The sequence below is a fragment of the Acanthopagrus latus genome, chromosome 12 (genome assembly GCF_904848185.1).
Source record: "Acanthopagrus latus isolate v.2019 chromosome 12, fAcaLat1.1, whole genome shotgun sequence".
NCBI lineage: Eukaryota > Metazoa > Chordata > Actinopteri > Spariformes > Sparidae > Acanthopagrus > Acanthopagrus latus.
This window is the reverse complement of record NC_051050.1, coordinates 14,825,914-14,850,928: the sequence shown is the minus strand read 5'-3', so window position 1 is coordinate 14,850,928 and position 25,015 is coordinate 14,825,914. Positions and strand designations below refer to the sequence as shown.

The 25,015-nt window shown below is 40.7% G+C and overlaps 1 protein-coding gene across 2 annotated transcripts in view; it reads right to left on the bottom strand.

Moving 5' to 3' along the window:
- The window catches only part of LOC119029826 (E3 ubiquitin-protein ligase UHRF2-like), a 33,094-nt gene extending 9,954 nt beyond the window's left edge, over nucleotides 1–23,140 (bottom strand). The window contains exons 1-7 of one of the 2 annotated variants that reach the window (XM_037116970.1): nucleotides 22,783–23,140; nucleotides 13,981–14,376; nucleotides 12,072–12,391; nucleotides 2,560–2,778; nucleotides 2,194–2,303; nucleotides 1,901–2,087; nucleotides 1,190–1,313 (exon numbers count right to left, since the gene is read on the bottom strand). In XM_037116970.1, coding sequence (XP_036972865.1) covers nucleotides 1,190–1,313; nucleotides 1,901–2,087; nucleotides 2,194–2,303; nucleotides 2,560–2,778; nucleotides 12,072–12,391; nucleotides 13,981–14,376; nucleotides 22,783–22,935 — 1,509 coding nt within the window. In that variant the 5' untranslated portion in view covers nucleotides 22,936–23,140. The remainder of the gene's footprint in view (nucleotides 1–1,189; nucleotides 1,314–1,900; nucleotides 2,088–2,193; nucleotides 2,304–2,559; nucleotides 2,779–12,071; nucleotides 12,392–13,980; nucleotides 14,377–22,782) is intronic. The other variant, XM_037116971.1, reaches the window with a different exon arrangement.
- Between the last annotated feature and the right edge of the window lie 1,875 nt (nucleotides 23,141–25,015).

Here is a 25,015-nt window from a genome sequence, read left to right as displayed (position 1 = left end):
CATTAATATTTATACAAATGTTGGCATTTGCAAATAATTATTAAACCAACATTATGCATGGACTCAGGGAGCCTGATCTATCATTATGCAGAACTTAAGTATTACTGACTGAATCAAAAAAATGTCTTATCTGATCATCTGAATTGAGGGACAAATCTGTGGTGTTCTCAGGAAATGTCTGAGAGAGCTTCAAAGAGGTACACACAAAACTCTCTGCATAAAACAACCTCTTTTTAGATCTGATCAAGCACAACACAAAACAGAGCAGACAATTACATACACAAAATATCAAACACAAAAGATAAACCAGTTCGCAGGGTCTAAATGGCTGCAATTTTGTGCGTTTTATTTCCATAAGGGCCGTTATTCAGTGACAAAATTCTACCTTTCTTAGTCAGATTTACTTCACGGGTCTGGAGTACAGATGTCTCATTTAAAGGGTAGTTTAAACACAGAATAGTTGAATAGACTACTAGTTGACAACAACTCAATTAATAAATGCTAACAAATATAAATGTATTGAAAAAAATATTCAACTTAAAGGGGCTCTGTGTAACAATTTGTAGCAGTTTACATGAATTAATGACTTGTTTTATTTGCCATATGTGAGCAGATTGTAAGGTGACGCGAAAAATGAGACCTTCCCTGTCTCTTTCAGTCTCCTTTACAAGCCTGTGGATGATTTGTTTGAGTAGCTTAATGCTGCTGGACTGTGGATTTCTTTGTGAGGGACTCGGGTCAGATTTTTCTGCGACATTCCGCACATTTTCCTTAGGTGTTGAATCACATTGCAGACACCTGAATATAAATTAGATGCAACAGTTAAGGCATTATTAACATTAACAACAAAGCAACATTTGACAAGGAAGACCTGACATTTCAGGACAAATTACATCAATATGTAATTCAAATGTTTGCAGTAATGAACTAGCTAATCACAGACATCACTAGTCTGGAGGATCTGAAGAAACTTATAAATATAATAATTAAACTACAAAACGCAATGAATTTAAACATCAAATTTGACATGAACTGCTTTTTTCCTATCAAGTACATAGCCTTGCTCCTTCTAGAAACCAAAGAACTCCCCTCTGGCCTATTGTTAAAATGTACTTCAAACACAATCACACACAGCAGCTGTCAGTCCACCTGGTGTATGTGTGTGTAACTTGGTGCACTTGAGTCTCACCTTTCCCCAGTCCCTTTGACTCTCTGTTGTTGCCGAAGGCATCTTGGCTTTCTTCTTGCTGGCTTTGAGCTTCTCTCCTGCCTTAACAACCTCGCTGGTGTCGTTCTTGCAGGTGGGACAGTACCTGGCAGAATGAGAGGAAATTGTTTCTGTGGATGCAGGCAGAGGACGTGTGTGTGTGTGTGTGTTTAACAAAAGCTCTACATAAAGAGATGAACTGGCCATGTTCAAGCAAACAAATAACTAAAATTTGGAGAAATGCTTTCCCATATTAGCCAGCAAGCAAAAACAATGACATTTATTCAAAGTACTCTACCAACTTGAACATTTAAATGTAATATACACCAGAAAGTTACAACAAACGTTGGTTGAGTGATGTTGTCAGTCATTTCCATGTTTAGCTTTTTGTTGTTTCAGCACCATTAACGGATACATGAAAAACACAGAAACTAATCACACTCTCATTACTGTTTGGCAGAGACATTTGAAGCCATGGCGTTAGATAAACTCACACCTGTGACTGCATTATGTCCTCATTTTATATTGATTTTAACCTCAATCACAGCCCTAATTACCACTTAAATGCACTTCAGCTCACACCAAACACTACTAATCAACTATCTCAAACTGACTGTGAAGCACAGGATGTTGTGGCTAATTACTGAGCTACCCTCTTTCTCTCCCCCCTCTCTCTTTCTCTCTCTCTCTCACCAGTCTTCGTCATCTGGGATGGTGGCCAACGGCGGGTTGAGGCAGTAGATGTGGAACGCCATGTTACACTCGTCGCACAGCAGCTGCATGTGAGCGTCCTGCTTCCCCCCACACACGCAGCAAGAGCAGAAGCGACACTCGGTGTCAGGGTCGGCCTTGCAGTGCTTACACTCCGGCCCGCTCTTCCCTGGATCCCAGAATGAAAAGGAAACATTTGTTCACACATGAGGACTTGATCTGTACGTACACTTTTGGTCATGATTTTCTCTGTGAGTCGATGAGCTTCGGCATACGTTTAAATTGTCCATCTGCAGCTGAGAGTGCACGAGCTCCTGGCTTCTCCACCTGGTAGATTTCATCAAGAAACTGAACTTTACAATCTCCGATTATATCTCCAGGACCCCTGGAGGGAGGGTGAGAGACAAGAGAGAGAAAGGGAGGGAGAGAAATTAAGGAACAAGAACAGAAAATCTGAGAGGAAGATGAAAAGATGTGTCAATGAAGGAGATATCGAAGGAAGTCACACAGAGGACTGTTACACCTTTGTAAGAAACAAAAACAAAATTGTCAAAGCAGATATTCTAATGAAGACAACAAAACAAAAAATATCCCCCTATGCCCAAAACATCATCTTCCACCTTTGGAAAGAAGATCCTTACCCCAAGAGAATCTTCACTCGGAGCTCCTTGTTGGTGCGGGAGGTTTGATTGATGTTCTGAACCTCTGCATCAAACCAGAAGCCCCTCTCATCTGGCGTCTCCATGTTGTAGTTGACCAACACCTGCATGCCCACCTGGAGCTGGTCCCACCGCAACAGGGTCCTGGCACGTGGCCGCACATCCACCGGTCGCATCTCCACCACACCATTCTCTGGGTAACTGGGGGGAGAAATAAGAAGAGGGAGAAGGAAAGGGGTTAAAGGTGAACTGTGCAGTTATCAGGACAAAATTTTAAATCAGAAGAGAAAGCTCTTTTTCAATGCATAAACTAACTAAATAAACAAACTCTTCATTTTTACGACTGAATAAACAGATTGACCTTGAATAATAACACAAATTCATACTGTTTATATCTGCCATCTTTCTAGCTTCAGTGTTCTGGGGATCTTATTTTCCTCTGAGACCAGCTTGTTTCTTCAGTTATGGAAAGGTTTAATATTACTGAGTTTGTTTTATTGCCTCATTAATACTGTAAATGTAAAAAAATTGCATTTGAACCTCGTCACCAAAACTACTAAGTGCCCCTTCAAGGTCTATGTAGTCTTTATGCCTGATTATCACACTGCTGTCTCATCCACTAAAAATAATGATCAAGCTTAAACTGAGCACTTGTCATAAATTGTATCCAAATGGTTGGAAGAGTAAAATCATATTTAAAAATCCTCAGCAAAAAGGCAGCTATTTCAGAGCAGCGTCTTCTGTAAGAACTAATGGATGTGAGCCATTTCCCTACACCATTGATGAGCAGTATAAGCCTCTCTGTGCGGGAACATGCAAGTCCGCGCAAGTCTGCAGAAGCCCACACAAGCACAGAGGGGCAAAAACTGTAATACAAGTGGATTTTGCACAGAAAGCTAAACGCCGATTATGAGAAACTGGCAGTATGACATAGAATAACTGAAACAAGTTGAAATTCTGGTTGAGATGGTTCAACCAAATGCTCTCAGAATTCGGTCCGGAGAAAATATGGCTAACATCACAGAATGTTCTTTTTGTTTAACAACTGAATTTGCAACAAGGTTCAAGCACAGGCCCACTTGAAGAAAAGGCCAGAAGAAACACACAAAAAGCATAAATGACTTGACTCCACTTTCTTCTAACAAGCACAATCCATTCTCAGTGACCTCATGGCCTCTACATGCCATGAGATATTTGCACTCAGCAACTTTCTGACTGGGTTTAGGGAGTGAAGGATTATGGTGGATTTTCACTACTTTGGCCTCCCTCCACCTCCCCATTACACGACACAGAAAACGAATATGATATGGCAACATTACCGCCATGTGCAAAACACTATTCATGCTAGATAAAGATGCACTGTGTAGTTTTTGCAAAGAAATTTTTAGCAGAGGAGAAAAATCTAAATATATAATATAAACAAACTGACCATGAAACTTGACCTTGCCTGCTTACCTTATACCTTATTTTCCTGACTTATCCAGTCATGGAAAACTACAAATATCTGAGTTTGTATTATGTTGTTACCTTATCAGTATTGTGCATATTACCTCTCTGAGTTTGTGAATTTCTTTCCCAAAACTACAAAGTGCGCTTTTAAGTAAAACTTGGACCTGTTTTTTTCCGAGTTATCATGAATGTATAGACTCCAACTAGTCTACATCATTCTCCACATATATTATTTCTCCATAATAACAGATTGTTCTATGAGCTGCTGCTTATGGGACGGAGCACAGAACAGAACATGATCATCATTCTCAGCAGCAGCATCTTTATATTCACTGTTTAGTGTTTGCACTCAATTAAACAAAGTCAAACGCTCCTAACTGAATTTCACAGAACTGCTGCTCCCTCTGCCCCACTCAGAGAGTGAGCAAAGATGAGGTGACTACAGATTAACAGTCAAGATAAACAAATATGTAGTGATGGCGGGATTAGGTTCAATAAAACATCCACATAGCTTTGCTGGTGCAGTAGCTCCACCTCCACGAAAAATCATAACAGCTGACTCGAACCTGTTACCTCAAACAAACTGATTGACAGGAATAGCTTCAACTTTTTGGCAGATCTGCTCGTTTGACTTTTAACAACAATGCTGGTTTTGTCATCTTGCCAGACAGTTACTTCTGTCCAGAAAAATAGTCTGGCAGTTAACATCCAGGTAAAACCACAACATGTTGTTTTTACACTTCAGTTTTTGGACAGATCAAACAAATAAATGAACTTTAACGATGTTAGCAGGCAGATTTTGTTATATTTGGACAGAGCCAAGCTAGCTGTTTTCCCTCCGTTTCCAGTCTGCTATGCTACGCTGAGCTAAGCTTCACAACTGTAGCTTCTTATTCACTTTCCAGACATGAGAGTGGCAGCAATCTTCTCATCCAACTTTTGTCATGAAAGTGAAAAAGAATTGTTCGGCTTTCTGCCGATTGAGACGTGTTTTTAAAACAATGTTGAATGTCTAAATGCACATTCAGCCGAATGTAAAATGTTCCTCCTTTGTGCAAAGAAGACCTGAATCAAGTGTGAAGCGTCTTCATGTCTGGCAAACTTAGAAGGGAAGGTATCGAGGTTAGCTGTGCAGGTTTCCTGCCTGCCAATCATCATTAACTGTAAGGATCAGGCCAGACTCAGAGATGAATTGACAGCCTGCTCGCTTGCCAATAGTTGGAATTATGCTTACAGACAAACAATGTGTTAGCGATGGAAGTTAAACTGCACAGCCAGCCTGCACACTCAGGACCGCTCACACAGTGGGAGGTGAAGGGGGAAGTGGAGAATCGTGTGCATGAGCGAGCAGTGTGTTTCTGAGGGAAAGCGGAGCCTAAACTGGGTACTTTCTCAGACAATCTGCACTGAAACAGAACCAATGGAGGCCTGCAGAGCCGAGGCTAAAAATGACTATAATACCCCACAGTTTAAGATTTTATCCTGTCAGAATATGCACTACTTATGCTTTACTTTCTTACTAAGAAGACAATGGCGCATATTTTATGCCAGTGTAAAGTGACTGTAGAGCGTTTACAGAGGCAGACTGTAAGAGTTGTAGCACACGGCTAGCGCATACTCCCAGGAAGAGGAGGCCGGGGCACAGTGGAGGGATTTCCTTTTTTAGGCCCAAGGGATTACTGAGGTTTTGGGTAGGCTGGAGTGGGGGGTGAATACAAGTAACACAAACACACGCAGACACACACCAACATGCACATGCATACACACACAGGAGAGGAATATCAAACTTGTGAGCACAAAGGGACTCAGCATGAACAGAGGGGGAACACGAAGCAACACAAGGGGAGCAGAAGCACCCGAGTTTAAGACCACACAAGCTCACACGATGAGCTCTTGCACACCCTACAGAGGCGCCAGAAAGAATGTGAAATAATATAAAACAATAATATATCAATCTCAACAAATTATCTTACAAAGCCTGATGTGATGTACAACAGACGATTAGATTTTGTTTTGCCAGTGTGGACTTTAAGTGACTGACACTTTGACCTATAGGATTTCATTCCTCTCATACACATTAAAAAGGCAACAGAATCAAATAATGGATGCACAACAATCATCTTAATGGAGAAACGTGACTGTCTGCGATCAATTTAACAGAGGTTACAGGCGCTGCAATGTGATACATGCATTAGGAAAGCGCTTGTTTGTTTTATCTCCGGTATTTTCTCCAGCATTTGACAAAACATGAATACATGTTGTAGTAATATACATTAAATATGATATTATCAATGGGATACCTGAGATTTTACAGAGATACAAACTGAATCCAATTCAGAACTCTTTTCAGAACAGATAAATATGATGGCCAGAAGAACTTAAAACACTGGTCTGTATTGTTTTGGATCATTCTGGCCCTGACAACAGATGCCAAATATGTTTGGCAGGGATTCAACGAGAGACAACAGAAGTTCATGCAACTGCCCATGGTTGATGGGTAGATGGAGGCTACTCTTGATGGATGCTGCTTTCAAGTTGCTCCCAAATTTGTACTGTGTGGTAGCTACTCCATTAATCTCATTTGACCTGGATGTCCCTTAGACCATTTCTGGACAGTCCAAAAATGCTACGTTGTAAAATTTGAATAAAGCAATACCACATTACTCCTCTTGGAAATTAAAAGATGTATTCCTAAGAAATAAAATGTACCCTGGCACCTTCAAATACCCTCAGAGATTTTGGATGCTTCAACCCTCCTTGTTCTAGTGCAACCAGTAGCTGTTGTTTGATACATGTTGCCGGATAATGGACTTCACTAAATCTGTTTGTAGACTATCTGCCTCCTCTGTACTTGTGCTACAGCTGCACTGCATCAAATGACTTGCAGCGATCTTTCAAACCTGGACTACACTATTTACGGGTAAAATTCATATCTTCTGCTCCTTCTTCAGGGCCTACAGCTGAACACAAATGCTTTCTTTAGAAACACAATACAGTGTTTTCCTGAAACAATGCTTGAGTTATTCCACCTGCAGATATCACACTCCCTAAACAGAACCTGAGCTCTAAGTCTGAAGGCATGAAATACAAGATTTGCAGCATCAGTATTAAATCTCCACACAGAGTTAACTTGAATACGCCTACGCTGTCACAGTGGCTAGACCCAAAGCCTGGTATTAAGTGTAAAATGTATCTTTCCCTTGAGTTGTGGGAGGGAGGAAAAAAAGACTTTCAGACAAGAAGGAGGTAAACAAGGAACCAAATTCACGTCAACACTCTTATCAATGCATAGTGTACCAAAACAAAACAAAGGCACATATTTAATCAGTTGTGAAATTGAGACAACATGACTTATCGACAGAAAGGCTCTCACGGTCTCCTCTGTTGTGAAACCGTCATTAGCGGTTTGTCTGCTTAGCTGAAGTCCCTGTAAAGAGGGAGAAAGGCAACAGAGAAAATGAGAAATCCTCAATTTGCTGATAAGCAGCCGAGTCAGAACTTACTCTGACACTAAACAAGCTACATATAATTGCTTCACAGCAGCGAGGGAGAGGGACTGCAGTCTCTTTTAACCTTTGCTTTGTTAGTAATTGAGGCCAAAATGTGAAGCTGCAACTTTTTTTTTAAACAGATGTATCAAAATTACTTTAATGTTGAAATGAAGAATTTTAAAGTTCAGTCATGTGACAGACCGATGAGAAAGCAACTTCAGGTATTAAAAGGGCCAATTTGCAGTTTTTCAACATGAGTCCTATGCAATTGTGTGATTTCTTCACCTCCAATCTCAGTGTCTCCAAAATGTAAGCTACTGAGCTATGATTGTGGGCTTGTTCTAGGGCCATGTTACCGCTACCTAATGAGTGTGCAAAGAATTGCAACATGATCATGGTTTGGGCTTAAATGATGATGGTTGATGGTTTCATATCAGAAAAGAACCCAAGTCTCCTGTTCCAAAGTCCTGTGTTTGACCTTTTCATCCACTCCATCCTCATTCCCTGAGCAGCCTTTGTCGCTCTTTATACTGTTGATTGTCAGCCTACAAACCATGATATTTTCATAACCCTCGCCAAGAATTTTTTTCGTCTAAACCTAACCAATTTTTTTTTTTAGAAGTTAGAATTTTGGTGCCTTAACCTAAACAAACAACAACTGTACCATAACATTACAAGACATGAAACAATGCAGAACACAGGCACTAACAATGGATAAATCAAGCTAACACAACTAGTGGGCATTACCTAATCGTAGTTTATACTAACATCGAATGTAGGATAACATTAGAGCCTGAACAAATTGGGTTTTTGAAGCTTATACAGTAGGCTTGGGCCAATATTTGCTGCCATATGTGCTATATTTAACAATATCGAACATCAAAAAGCTGTTTTGTCATCTCTTCTAGCTTTTTATTTTGAAAAGAAAATGCGGAAATGAAGAACTGTCATGGCAGTGTAGATCCATATTGGGTGGTTACTGAGGGTTAACAGACCTGTGCTTAAACATACAGACTTAGAGAATTTAGTTTTCTAAGGATGCCAGCTCACGAATCTGGAAATATTCAGGTTTAAAGTGGGAGAAAATGGCTGGCCAAGGGATTCAAAGGAGGCTACGTGTCATTAGCTGAAGAGGGCAACACCACAAATCTTGTCTCATCTCAGAGATGGACTCGCCAAGGTAACAAGCACTGATAATATCGTCTATACTATAGCAATATTTGGGTGGGGCAATATCTATTCTATTTTGGACATCGCCCAAGCCTATCATACAGACATGAATATTTGACAGCTAAAACAATATGATAACACTAGGGTTATCTCCTCTGAAAGAATTTCATCAAAACCAAACTTAATTAAAGCAATTGTTATGCGAAAATGTCACTGTGTGTCACAACACACTGCTCTCAGACATTGATGTGCATCAACACAAAAGCAACACATAGACATCACTGATTTTAAACAAAATCCCACACAGGATAGGCAGGTACAAATGATAGACGGCTATATTATTCTTCTATGAACAAAAACTCATACCATCAGCATTATCTAAAAGATGTTATAACTGCTGATTGATCACACAGATATGTATGTACTTATCCAAGTGACCAATAGGCCTGTTTCACAGCATCGTGACTTATGAAAGGAGGAAAAACACAGGTGTTACTGATAACATGATTGGTGAGCCAGCCACATGCACACCATGAGCTACTAAATGGAATCCAGCCATCATTAATGTTATTAATTACACCTGTGTTTTTGAAATTATGACAGGTCAGAAAGTCCTCAGAGGAAAAATGCCTTTCAAGTACCATGTCAAAAGATTATTGACTCATGGAAGATGACCCTAAATTAAATTACTAAACATATCATCAACTTATATAGTCAGACCAATATAATTGTAAAAAACAAAAAACAAAAAAAAAACTAGCGAGATCCATCTTTTTTTTTTGTATAACAATCAAACATGACTGCTCTGTGAGGAAAAGGAGATAAGGGAGTGGGCGAGAGAGAGAGAACTCTCAACTGCAACAGAAATTAAACTTTATCTCATCCTCATTTCATTGTCACTTACTAAATTAGAAACTGCAGCAAATAAAACTCTCAGCAGCTCTCAGGTAGCAGCCGCGCTCAGATAATGGCAGGCCAACCACCACAGCTTTAGATACTGGTAAGATCTCTTCCATTGCATATGTTGATCCTTGCTAATTAGCAGACAGAGCCCATTTAAGGAGCGCTTAAGCCTCTCTTTTAAGCAAAACGTTCCCAAAACACCACTTTAAGTTTAAATAGCTTCATATCAAGCATGATTAAAAAAGAAAACTGGATTTCTCAGGGCTTTTTTTTCCACCACAGACACTCTGAATTGTAAGAAAAGCACAGGTGTAACTAGTAATATTAACAATGGCTCCATTATATTCAAGTGTCCCACTAAGCCCTGACAGGGACACAGTCAGCCAGGACGCACAGCACCAGGACCTTGAAACTGAAGCAGCTGAATGAAATAAATTCAGCTTTTATATCAATACTTTTTTTTTTTTTTTTTTACCTGTGCTTTATTCTAAATTGAAATGTAGAACTAGGAACCCTACTAACATGTAGAGTCTGAAAGTCTGAGTTTTTTCTGGGTCACATTCTATTGTCTAGTGTTTGCACAAAGGGTCGAGTGTTAGGCCAGGTTGCTGGCCTGTGGGCCAAGCGTTTAGTTATTTGCATATTTAAATTCTTGAATAGTAATGAGATGCGAATATGATGATATATATAATGGCAAGGACACAAAAGTATGTTTTGTTGATTTAAATCAGCCCTAAATTAAATCTGACATAACTTCAACTTATTGCCGAACCCTGCTAGAAAATAATTTTGCCTTAGCATGAATAAATTATTTCATTTTGAGCACATTATGTCACTGGAAATACTTAAATCAGCATGTGCAAACAAATATGCTTTGAGGTGCTTAAAATGACAACATTATGAGACGCCATTACAAACACGAGATGCCAAACCATTTGCATATTGCAACTATAGCAGTCTATTTGAAAGCTACATAAACATAAAGTATATTTGCCCATTTTAGGTCTATATTTGTCACTCTCTCCACAGAGAATCTTAAACATATGCGAGGCTCAGCCAAGATTTAACCATGAAACCATATCTGAGAGTCACACATTACACACACACATGCACACACACTACATCAGTTCCTGGGAGCAGCAGAGAGGAGATTCTCCCAACATATCCCTTTGATTTTGTGGCTCATTACATTCTGTACAGAACAGATTCGTGTAAAAGCGTGGCAGTTAATTTTGTGATGGTTCTTTTTCAGACTATGCGGGCAGGTGTTTAAGGGGGAGTGTGTGTGTTTGCACATGTGTGTGTGCGTATGTGCGTGCACGCGTACGCGTGCATGGGAAGGCAGAGCAATCTTACCCACCCTGCACAAATGATTGAAGAAACCTGGAATGGCGCTCGAGACAGAGACTACGCATTTCGTATCAGGAAAAACCTTGCGATTTAGATCATTTGAATTTGTAGCTGTGGATTCTCAGCTGCACACAAAACCGGGGTTGAATTCGTGACTCAATTGGTGAAGACGCAAATCACATATTACTGTGACGTCCTGGGTTTAAATCGGGGACATTTGCTGCCATTTGCTCCGTCTCCTTTCAGCCCTGTTCCCTGCCTTTCTTGACTGTAGGCTATCAAATAAAGCAAATGAGGAACATGAGGCGAACACAAACAGATAAACAAATAAAAGCAGAATGCTGGGGATTTGGGAGATTGCGAAATGTGAAATGGGAATGATGTCTGCCTAAAAGAAAAATACACATTTACTGCTCAACAATCCTTGATGGGAGTTTCTCTGGTATAACGTCCCATGACAGAAACACAAACACACACAAACGGGCAAGCACACACTACGAAAGACGCAGCGAGGAGGCTATGTCTCACCGGTGTTATGTTCACAGCAATTACAGACAAAGCTGAAGGAGGCAAGCAAAGAAGTAATGCTCCTGAGAACTCGCGAGTTGCCATGGAAACGTGGGCTTCTGAATGAATTTGCTGGAAAAAGGAGAGCGCGAGAGATAGAGTCCAAATTGTAGCATCAACTACACAAATCCCCCCGCCCCATCCCCCCCCCTCCATCCCCAGGACTGCCAGGAGGAAGCAGAGGCTGCAATTCCCAGCACGTCGAACCAATGCTACCAATGCTTGCAGCCACTGGTACCACAAACATACAGACCATGTATTTATGTGTGGACATTTTTAAGTTAGCGTGCTACGCATCAGTAGCATGAGAAAAAGTCATTTTTAAGGTTGGCATAATTAGCGAGAATGATTCCCTATTTTCTGCTGTGCTGTAAAGCAGAAATTTCTAATCCATAACAGCATTTTGCCATCACTGACGCTGTGCTGACGTCTGCTCAAATGCAAAATTCATCTCCCCTGTGCACTTCTATCAAAACCCCACGATGATGTGTTTGTTATCACTGCAACCAAAATCAATTCGGATGCAGCAGGAACATTTCCTCAGCAAAACGAGCCATTACTTACTCCTCATATTTAATGTGGTAAATTACGTCCTCTTCTCTCTCCTTGGTCTCTGTAGCTGCTGTAGAGTCTGTCTGAGAGGTGGAGGCTCCATTACTCTCGGAGTTTAACACAACGTTATTCCTGTTACTGTCTGTGGTTTGGCCTTGTCCGTAGGCCTGTCCCTGCTCGGCCTCCAGCTTTCCATTAGTCCTTTTTGGGGGCCGGCCCACCTTGCCCTTGGTGGGCGTAATCTGTCCTTTGGGAGCACGTGTCACATTTTCAATGCAGGCCTCGAACCAGGCGCCGATGCTGACGTCTCTGCAGTCTACCAGCTCGTTAATCTGAGGAGACACAAAAGACAAAAATAACACATCACATACTTTAAATGAAAAAATTACATTAAGTGTAAGATTTTTAAAAACGTTTGTCCTGCCCTGGGTAGAATAATTGTCAGGAAGGTCTCCACAAATTGATTGTTTGGCTACTCACATCTATTTGCAAGATTACCGACAGCATCCTGGAACTTAAGAGAAACTGATTAAAACAGAAAAGTAATGTGAGTAATAAAAGTACTAGGCAATTTGTAGTAAATGGTTGAGACATACAAAATACATGAATTTAAACTTTCATATTTTCTCTGCATGATCACTATTCAAAGGTCACAAAGATTCTTATGTCTTCTTTTTTATAAAAAGCAGACCAGGCTTTTAGGAAGCAAGGTAAAACGAGGCTTTCGACAGAGGGTCAATAGAAGTTCTGAAACACATTAGAAAAATAATGTGTTTTCTGAGTGTTAAAGCATATTATCTAGGAGATGCTCAAAATAGAAGCATGAACCTAAAAATGAGCATGATATGGGACCTTTCACAGTCAGTGTCCTAGTGACTGTGAAAGGTTGTATGGCGTTAATCTTCCAACTTTTTCAATGTGCAAATGTTCGAGATGCATTGTTGAAACAAATTTCATCCCTGTTACTGTTTGGCCATATGCTCCTTTATAAAAAAAAACAAAACACATCAACTGAGAGTCTGCAGTTAAAACTTTCAGCCTGTAAAAGGCATGTGACCTTGAGGTTGCACAATTCATAACTCCTTTACTTAGTTACAGTATTGATCGTCCTGCATGGTGAATTGAACTTTTGGCATCAAAAAGTCTAGTAGTCCCACACATATAACTCCCAGACGTGAGGGTCAGCCAGCAGGCAAGACTCAGTAGAACACAGTAGAGTAGACTCACCAGCATCATTTTGACTGTAGCCTATTCACATTCTGTAAAATGGTTAGTGACAGCCAGATTTATAGGCCTGTTTCTAACGTGTGCCTCTCTGTCAAGGTCACCCACAGGCTTGTGTTCATCTCATTAGTCCTGATAAATTTAAGGCATTCAGGGTATAAGACATAAAGACAAAGCTCTTAAATAGTGAGAATGGACGGCACCAACACATGCATTCTCACACAAGGACACATAATAAAAGCAGACTGAGGTCATTTTGGCTACAACACTGTATCTTTGCAGCCTGAGGTGGTACAGCACAAGACAGTTGGGAAAGGAAGTGAAAGGGACTTGTTTTTCCATAAAGCACACTGTATATACAAATCTAGGGAAAGTATATTAAGGTAGAAAACCTAGTGTGCAAAAGCATGCACACTCCCTATTTCACTAAATCATGCCAAATTATGTCAACATTTAAGGTAAAATTGCCAAAGAGTTTGTATTTACAAGGTGTTTTGGATTTTTCAAACATCAGTGGAGCATAAGATACATACAGTTAGTAAGATAATTTGACATCCAAACCAATATGAGCACCCTGTGCAAGAATCTTTGGCAGTAACTTGGCGGGTACTTCTAAATGCTCTGTAATGAAGCTCTGAGTCAGACTAGCCAGTTTCACACAGAATCTTGCCAACGGTTCCCAAGCTCCAGTCCTCACCTTGTACACACCAATTCCTGGGTCGGCTAGTGCATTTTTGCTGGATGTTGGGGGCTGGCTGTCCCGTGCTGGACTGGAGGACTTGAACCCATTTTTGGTGCTGGCTGAGTTACTGGTAGCGCTGGTGTCTGGCTTGATTTCATTAACAGTGCTGGTAGTGACACCGCTGCTGTCATTGTCCATATTGGTGGAGGTTTCCATAGCAGCGGGGGAGGGAGGAGCTGGGGAGTTGTGGCCATCCGAACTGGGGTCTGGGGGAGGAGCTGAACTACAGGCAACACCGGAGGAGTCCTTGGTAGCGGGGCTGTCTGGAGCATCGGTCTGAGAGCGAATAAGCAGCTGCACGATGTCATTGAGACCCACATTGTAGTCAAACAGTGTCTGGCCATCCTCCATCTAAAGAAATACAAATTGAACTATTAGAGAGCCCCTGTCATGTTTGAATATACACAAATATACAGATGCAAAGACATATTTAGATACTTACTTATAATCAATCTGTTAGTTCACATAATTAATAAACATTAAAATGTATTATATTAACATTGATATAAAAAAGTCAATAAACACAACATGCTTCTTTTGTTTGTTTTAGATTTAAACCTTAGGTTATCACTAAAATAGTTTATTATCATATTTGCTCAAACATAATCCATTTGAACGGTTGCACAAATGCCAATAAACCCACCCTTTGTTAAAATTTCCCCCAAATTTCTTCCCTAATAGAAAACCATATCATATGAAATGAACACCGTTGTGCCATGGAGTGCTCTCAGACAAATACACTCGGCCGCTTGTCAAGGACAAACAAAGAACACACAAGACAGAAGACAACATTGAGCAGAGCGAGATATAACAAGTATGAATTGTTGCTCCTCTCAGCAGTGCACAGGTGACATTTAAATACACACACAGCACCTCAGTAAATCTACATGTCTTTAAATACACCAGCGGTGTTTACGGTTGTTGCTCAGGAGTCCACAGCAACCACATCTGTTCACAAATGAGTCGCTGTTTGGCGAGTTATAAAACACTGTCTCAGAAACAGGCATTGATGTGAACAGCTTATTCTTAAAAAAGTGATTCTGAAAAAAGGCAAAATACATTTGGAACAATCAGAATATATGATGCCATTTGTGATCTGGCACATTTGTATTTGTTAACATTTCTGGTCCAACAGAAATCATGCAGAATTGCAGCTCTACTTGCGTATATCCCGGATATTTTTACAGGAAATAAAAAAAATAAAAATAAACAAAAGAAATCAACGCATGAATTAAAGTGATAGGAGATGGAGATGGGGGAAAGAAATGACTGGGTTGCTATGACAACCAAAAGAGAACGACCCCCCCCCACACACACACACACACACACGAACCTGAATCATGTATACAATCTCTGTCGACACCAACCCACCACCATGATCACCAGCACCAGCTACAGCACGACCCTTACAGGCAGCATGGCTGATGGGCAACAGAAAATGGCTCCCTCAAAAAATAGAACGATGAGGGCCCTAACACATATTTACTCGTCTACCACAACTGATCTACTGTTAATTATACAGTACAGCTACTGCCCCAGGAATGGAGCTTATTGCAGACATGCAAACTCATTTCAGACATCAGCTATTCATTTCAGCCCTCAACCCCACAAGCCCCATTGTACTGGAGAGACGAGCATGGCCGCCACTCTCTCTCGCGCTCCCCTTCTCTTCTTCGTTATTTGACAGCGAGAAGGAGAGCGGTCGGAGGCGTAGCAGGAGAGCGGTGGAGGGAGCGAGCGCAATTTCCCCATCCCTCCCTGTTCTTAATAGTCTCATGAAATTTAGATCAGAGGAGCAGTGGCGCAAACACAGCTATACAGTGGGTTGCAATACTCACCTCACCTGTCTGTCTACCCTAGTATTTCTTTGTGTGTCTCCCTGCCTAAACTTGATCTCCGATTTTGGCTTCAGTAATTGTCTAACCCTCCTCTGTCTTGTGCTACCTGAAACTGCATTAGGAAACGAAAGGCAAACAATCACACTAACATATGACATTGTATACTGGTGGTACTGATGAAAAATACTGGATAGATGGACAGAGAATTACGCAGACAACAACATACAGTAGAATTTCATGCGCCGCACCAAACCTCATAAATAATATCTAAGCTGTACCCGTTTTCCACTGCGACTTCATCGTGTGATCAGCCTCTCACTGCGAGGTGCTACAGCCCTGACATCAGTGACAACCAGCTGAAGAAACCTTAAAACAAAGAGCTGCCATCTATACAGACAGCGTTAGGGAAAAATGCTTCATACATTCATGGAGGTCAAGATCTCTTTGACAAGAATATTGGCATCTTAATTTTCTTGAGCCTGTAGGTCGAATAACATCAAAGATGTGACATTTTCTCCTTGCAGAATAATAATAATAGAAAAGAAAGAAAGAAAGAAAAACGACATTGCTTCTGCTGCGCTCATTATGTGACTCAGTGAAATGTTGTTCAGGGTTGCAGAGGGAGAGTTCGGTGCTGAGCACACGTCACAACAAAGCTTTAGATGAACCGGAGACACTTGACTTGAAGATTTCTCAAAAGGTTGAACGAGTCAAAAATTCTTGGCATGGCAACGGTGTGTCTGTCTGTCTGTGTCTGCGAGTGTGTGTTTGTGCGTTTGCATTTGTGTCACATTGCTGAGTAGAATAAAATTAACACCTCTCCACAAGGCTAATTTCTTTGCTGCATTTCGACAGGCAGTCTAATTATTTCTTATTGTAACTGGCACCAAAGTACAGCGTCAGAAAGAACCTCAGACAAAGACGAGAGACAGACCTGTGGCTGCCGATATACCGCTGAAACATACTGAACGTGTAGACTGAGGTAGAGGTTTATACCTCAATCTGCCTTTTCTATATCAGCAACCGTCAGTGACGGAACATACCTGGTAATATTTTGATAAAGCTATAGCTAATTACCTATTATTGAGCAGAAACTGCAGGTGGGAGAGATTTGGCTGTAATATCGTGTTGCGTTTAATTATTGTGCCAACATGCCGTCACAAACTGTAAGGCTTTAAAAGCTCTTAATGCAGAAATCATTCTGAAACTAAAGTGACTAAGCAACACCTACTTAGTATCTATGCCTGAATAACAATGACAGAATTTATTAAGCCATTAAATAAAGGGTGGAACCAAATTGAAAGACTAAGCATGGGCTGTTTAATATCGGTGCCTAGCTGCAAGAAGAGGTTTAAAGGTGTGAAACCCAAGCCGGACTCCCACTGCTGGTGAGAAAGAGATTCATAGCAGAGTGTAAATTAGCCTCTTTTACTCAGGCAGGCTGACCAAACCCCTTCCTCCGACACGGTTTCTTCTTCGCCCTTGTCTCCGCCCGCAGGCCGTCTTAGCAAAGAGCTGAGAAAAATAGGTCATATTTCCAAAAACAATGACACGGGGTGTGTCTGTGAGCCTGCCATGTGCAGTTTTCGTCTTTGATCTTTTATCCCTCATTTTGCCCGCAGCCATACAAGCTTTCACCCAAGAAATCCACTATTAATTCGCAAAAATTACCTGGAAGGGAGACAAAGGTCGTCTTTTACTTCCATTTAGATCTCTAATAAAAAAAATGCCCTCTTTTTTTTAAATCACTTTACGTTAGTTCGTAGAGGTAGGGGCGTGCCGGGGTTAAGAGATGACTAAATAACATTTCTGCCAGTTTGGGCAAAAATTTGTTAAACCACATCATACAATGTTTTCCAAAAATACATCTAGTCTACGCATATTCTGTTCACAGCATAAGTATGACTTGTGTAGTGATTTGTCATTAATAGGGAAGACGTACAACATACCCGTAAGTATAAATGCCATTTACTGTAGGCATGGCTTTGCATTCTTAAAGTATAAGTGATCATGATTCAATTAGTAGATCATTTGGACTTATGAGACAAGTCTTTTTAATCATATAATCTGGACTGAAATTTACGAACAAGATCAAAATCTTTTAATTAAATCATAACTGATAAAAACTGAATGATCTTATGTAAACAACAACCCTTATTATATTACTAACATACTGTACTCTGTATAAACTGTTATAATGACGGCCTAACCTATGGGAACAGGCAATCCTGTGCTTTTCAGATTTTGACACAACTAATGTATTTATATTCAAGCCTGTTTAGATTAGCTTTATCTATTTACCAGCTGCACACATGATCTCAAAATCTATGAAACACAAGACATATAGTACTTCTACAACCTGAACAGTCATCTGGTAATCTGAGCAAATAAACAGTGGGGGAAATCCCTCTAAGTGTAAGCGCTGGCAGTTAACAGGTAGTACATCTGATCTGACCAATAAGCAAACTAAAGCTACTAAACGCAGCATTTGAGAAAGAGTGGCACAACTATGAAAACATGTGGGAGTGTTAGAAAGCCTGGAGTTGTAGTCGGGGTTGAGTGCCCCTCTTTGTCTTTGCTCTTTGTCCAGCCTATCTGTCAAAGAAGGGTGTGACTGTTTACATGCATGGCTGCAGCCAACTCTGCTTCCACTGAAATTCGCTATGAAATTCTGCAGCTTAGCAATACAAGAAGAAAACCAAATCAATTGAGGAGCCACAACATTATTGTATGACGATATCTAGGTCACAGCAACTCTCTGTGTGAAAGAGGGCAAGCCAATGAAGCTTTCCTACAGCCCAACAATAGGCAACAGCTAACAGTGGACGACAGCCCAACTATTTAAACATGTTGCTGCCTCAGTAGAAAAAAAAAACCACACCAGTGAACGACAGCCTGGTAGTGGAAGCACACAGACGCAGTACAAGCCGAGCTTTAAACCACTTAACGGGCCAAATATTTTTTTAATTAGTCAATGAGAAGTCTGCTGCAAAAGTGAGCGTGGGCATTGAGCAGAAAGCCTACATGGACAGTGAAAGGTGTGTGTGTGTGTGTGTGTGCACACGTGTGTGTCTGTGTGTGTGTGTGACGTAGTTGTTGTTCAAAGTGAAACAGAGACACAATGAGGAGAGTGCACAGGCAAATTGAAAAACCCATGTAAAATCAAAACAAGCAACAACACTGAGGCGAAGTTGTGCGGCTGCTGGCTGGCTTGAGACCCTTCCGACTGAAGGGCAAGCATGACTTTGAACTGGCGAGGCAGCGTGCGCAGTGAGCTGGAGGGAAAAACAAGACGCCATTTTGAAAAGGAATTAGACTGAGTTACTCTGCTACAAGTCCAAATCCTAGCAGAGCGCAGGCACCACTCCAAGCATGTAAGGGCACTAGCTAGTGTACGCTCCGTGTCACTGGCTCATTCCTTGCATTACTTAACACATGGAAATCCCCTAATCAACCCTCCCCACTTTTTTCCAGTGAAATGGAGGAAGCGCAGGGTTTACTACAAGAGGCTCGGCCTAGTGTTTGCAAACCCCAGCTCCGACAGTTCAGGACAACTCCAGCATAAAAGCTAATTAATTGTTAATAAAGCTAATGTAATTCAACTAGATTGTAGCTACTACTGTCGAGATAATCCCTGAATTGAAACAAGAACGGTCTCTGCTTTGTCATTAAGTAGCATAAAGGTTTTAGGAAAATGAAATTAGCTCAATAAAGCACAGAAAATGCATCTAAAGGCACTGGGTGTAACATAGTATCTTCCATCTTTTTTTGTAATGGTGGTTTGCCACTATTAGGTTGGCCAATTCCACCATTGTTCCTGACAAATAAAAAACACACGTGCTGTAGCCAACAGAGGTGTGTGTGTGTATATATATATATAATATATATATATACATATATTAGAGGAATTTAAAAAAATCCCTCCTTCACCATTACAAACATTTCTTCAAGTATTTTTTCCTCCCTCCATCCTGCAGAGTACATGGCATGCAAACAGAGAAGAAAATCAACCCATTGTAGCCCCTATGACTCAGAATTAAATGTTCGAGACTTCATTATCATTCAATTACACAACAGGAAGTAGGCTGGACAACTTGGAAATGCAGAGGCCCATTTATAAAGGAATCTTCTTGGCTTGTGACGCAGCCTGACACATACAAAAGTGTGACTAAATGTAAACAATGTGAGATCAGCACATCATGTAGGCCGAGTGCTTCCGCGGGCTTTTCTGTCCGACTGAGTCATACTGTGTTAATATCAGCTTTGTAATGTTATGCTAAAACACTAAATAAATCATGGCAAAAGAGTCCTCCGAGCAGTGAGCACCTCCTGCTTTCACTAACCTTTCACACATTATACATCTTAAGATACTGTGGGTCAGTCTGTTACAGTCTTTTATATGCGGATTCTCTTTTATAGTGAACAAATGGAGCATAAATAGCAAAAGATAAAGTTTCCTGTGCAGGCTGAACATATTACTGCACTTCATCTAGGGTTATAAATTTTCCTGATATTGTCGGCATCTACTACTTTAACAGTCTCGGTTACAAGTTGAGTGTCTGTGTGTGGTGGATCATAAAATATGCCTGTGTGTGTTCAAAAAGTAAACCACAGACTTTGAGGCTGCACGCTGCATGCACCCATCCGCCATGACACACACAAACTTATGTGCCCGTGTCAGGACAGCAGCTCCCAGTTTTTCATACCATTGTCTTCCCTAACAGCTGGCATTTAGTTATATCAAATCTGCTTCAGTCACTACATGGGAGTACAAAAAGGTACACATGCATCTTCTTTTCACAGTAATATGTGAATCGTCATGTTTTTAACACATAAAGGGGTTAACAGTGTGTCAGATTGCCATCCCAACCAGGACAGGGACTAAATATTCCAGACTGGTTGTAGCCTTAAAACCAAAGACATATTTTTAGTCTCCATTTGGGCTTACATAATTATTGTGGTTTTTGCACTAGTTTCCTCCCCAAAGAAACTGACATCGTAGTACTGGTCAGGAAAAATGTGTCCCATAGCACTGTTGGTTTTCTTGCAATATGAATAGTGCCTTGATGATTAGCTGATCACAAAAAAATTAGTATCCAACTATTTTCATAATCGTTTCAGTCGTATTTCAAGCAAAACAGTCAGAGTATATGTGTAGATTAGCTGCTTTTCATAGTCATGCTGGAGAGGAAATGAAGAGTCTTTGGGTTTCGGGACTGTTGGCTAGACAAAGAAGCAATCTGAAGATGTCACTTTGGACTCCTCTGGCCCCTCCTGCCCTGCATGCTTTAGATGTTTGCCAGCCCCTGACACACCTGACTCAAAGAAATGGTTTGCCATCAGGCTTCAGCAGAGCATGGTGACGAGCTGATTATTTTAATCAGGTATGCTGGGGCATGGAAGCATCCAAAACCCCCAGGAACAGGACTGACAAACGTTGGAATAACCAAATAATTGTGGAAATAATCAGCTTTGATTGAGGACAGTAATGGCCAGTTGGAGTCCTAATTACAAATTACCTTGGTAATATTGTAGGACATAGCATGACATAACTGTTGAAATTAAGTCTACAAATAATGATAATTTGTGATGAAAATCTTAACCTATCACAAATAAATCATAAAGGTTAAGACATTTCTCATGATAAGATTAAATGGATAGACAAAGGGCTTTGATGCTTAGGTATAAACTCATGAGTCAAATCACTGGTGTCACCAGGAGATCTGATCAATATGTCAGATGGCTGATATTACTGTTTCACTGATAGGAAATTTTGTGGTTTTACAGAACATTAGGGAGAAAAGACATTGGGGTAATTACTATAAAATTCCCTGGGGAATTTACTGTTTCAGTGCACTGCTGTCATTTTAGACAATAAAAGTTTATTGTTTCTCTGCAAAACATCCTGCCTCCATTACATATCTTTGTCACGAGGGTTTGATTAACCACATCTGAGGGAAATGTTTGTATTCCGGCCAATATATCAATACTGGAATTTTTAATTTCCCTAATATTGGTATTGGCATCAACCCCCGTGAAAAATTAGGTCTTTATGTCTTGGATCACGTTTGCTGGAATTTTCAGTAATGCTACAATCTAAATCATGTGGGACAGAAGCAAGAATTCATGTTTGATTAAAACACACCGATCCATCTCAATCTGTGTGTCTCCACTGTTAGACAATGAGAAGGACAGGCTTGCATCTTCACAGCAGACAGACCTGTCTGTCCTCTCTGCACAGTGTGCACACTGTAGCGAAACCAGGGTGTAAACACAACTACACTTGCTGCTTTTAGATGTCAGGGCACGTGGAGCCATTAGTCCCCTCCTCCTTTCAAATTATCATTAACATCTTCATAATAACGCACGCCTGATGTCTCTCTGGTGGGCTTCCTGAGCCACTGGTGTCACATGTTTGCCAACTCGAAACGGATCATTTTGTGGCGTGCGGGTCGAGCCGCTGTTAATTCAGTTTTAACAGGTGTGTTGATCGGTGGGAGAGGCGGGCTGTTGTGCTCGCGCTGCACTACTTCGGTCTACATGTGGAACAAGAGGGCGATGTTCTTCTTTTCTCTCTCGCGGCAATGTAAACAAACATGTCTACGGCGGCGAGACATTTGTTGCATGCGAGTCTCCACAGCGCCGACCCAAACAATGTGACACGGGGCCCCCCCATACATTGACTTTACAATTATGTAATATCGCCGTTTTCTTCTCGGGGGGCTGGCACACCACGTACCCCGGGCTCTTGCGCAAGAACTATTGGCGAATTCCTATCAAAACAGGAAGCTCGCATGGGTCAGAAACGGCTACAACACCAGAGAGGACCACTCACTCTCCACCAGCACCTACCCCCTTGCCAAAAGCCCACCGAAAACCGACTGTTGCGAGACGGGGGTGACACAAAAACGAGGCTTACCTGCTTCCCTCTGTAGAACAACCGCTGCTGCTGTGGGGTTACATTGAAGATGTCCTGTATTTTCAACCGTAAAGACTCAATTTTGGTCAATCGAGAAAGATCCTCAACGGTTCGCGTCTCCTTCCCGTCTATCGTACGAACCTGGATCCACATCGTTGCACCGCCCTGTTACGCTTCAAATAAATAGCAGAGGCAGCCAAATTCGGACGCGAGAGCCGTTTTCCAGGGGGGGTTAAAGGAGATAGAAATGGGGTAAAAAAAATGTTCAGGGCTCCATTGCGTTTTCCTCTGCAGAGGTAACGTCGGACTGGCTCGCGCAGGAGGTGTCTCACATGAGGTCGCGGCGCCAAGCAAATCTCGCGAAATAACGTTTAAGCGAGCACAGTTTGCAGTTAAAGGCACAGCTCCCTCCTTAATGTAACAACAGAGCCGCGTCTGAAGGCCTCCACAGTACAGTGCTACAGTGCATTTGTAACAATACCGCTGAACATAGTATGTCTGGGGATAGCAGGACATTTTTGACAGCTTTTATACACGGCGTGTTCTTCATGTCAGTTAGGTCAGCATGTTTTTTTTTTGTACCCCAAAGTCAGCTGTGAAAATTATGGTCTTTGGTGCACTACTCAACATGAGTTGGGGATATGGGTGCATATATGCATGGATAGGCATTCAAAGTCAAATGAAATGTAGTATCAAAAGTAAAACAAAACTTCATATATGTCCCATAATAAACAAGCGGGTGACACACTAAATTATACCAATATATCTAACTAAGCGTAAGTAGTGTACTCATTGATATCGATTTTTGCTTCTTCATACCTGTGCTTGACTACATTATTGATGAAAATATTGTTTTATTTTACACTACTACATTTATCTGGCAGTTTGCACATTCACATGATTGTACTAAAGTTATTCTGATAAGGCGCTTTCTTTACCTTTTACATCTTAACATAGATTTTGCTGATGATTTTGTATTTCTCCTAAGTTAAAATTTAGAGTGCATTACATGTACTTTTACTTATAAAGTAGGGGTAGACTGATTATTGGCCCTGGCTGATCATTGGGCCGATATCCAGCATTTTTCCAATTATCTCCATCGGTTATTTTTCCATCAGATTGGCAATAAAATAAGCAAATTTAAATGTGCTACTTTGGCTCTGATGCAGCATCCTTTCACACAAGGTCCCACCCACAACACTACCACACTAACACTAACATGATTGGTCACAATTAATAGTCTGGAAACCCTGAATAATCTAAATCTGCAAAGTGACTAGTCGCCCAACTAAAGTTATCAAAAAGTGCAGAGGAAGTATAAAATAGTAGAAAAATGGAAACACTCAAGTTAAGTACCTGAATATCTTCCTTAAGAATAGTACCTGAGCAGCAACATGTTAACTGCAAATTAATATCAGCCCCAAATCTCAGTTTTCAGTCCCCTTGATTTCAAATAAGTGGTATAAACCCCATCAGTCAACCCCGAATTGAAAGATCTCAATACTTTTGTGTTATATATATATATATATATATATATATATATATATATATATATATATATATATATATATATATATATAAATATATACTTATACTTATATGGTTCAGATTAACCTGCTTCAAGCTAAAGGCCAAATATTGTCAACCAGGCCTCTACTAACCTCCTGTTTCTCCACTTTTCTGTGCATCCTGTACAGTGTTCCTATGCTGGAATATTACATAGTTTTACACAGGTTTACTGTGTTGCTAGTCAGTGCTGAAACTGAATAAACAAAGTGACCTTGAAGGACAACACAATTTCATACTGTTTTACTTTGTTTATATTTGGTGGATCCTGCCATCTGTCTAGCTTCAAACAGTGTTCTGGGGTCCTCATTTTCCCCAGAGAACAGCTTGTTAATTCAGTCATGGACAAAAATCTCATTAATATTGTAAATATTCAAATTTTGAGTTTTCATTTCTTCTCCAACGACAACATAGTGCCGCTTAGTGGTCTTAAAATTAGATTTTGAAAAAGACTCTTCAAGTCAGGGCCTCAAAATCAACTGATGAAGCAGGACTCACTTTAAAGATTCTAGTAAGGCATCTGATATTTAGCTTTAGAAGTGCTTCTTCCTATATTCTCAAATACAATTAACGATTACAAACCAATCAGCACACAGTGAGCCTGAGGCTTTTACTGGCCCCTGGGAGTCTGTGTGCCTGGCCTGTTGGCTGGTAATTCAGTTAATTC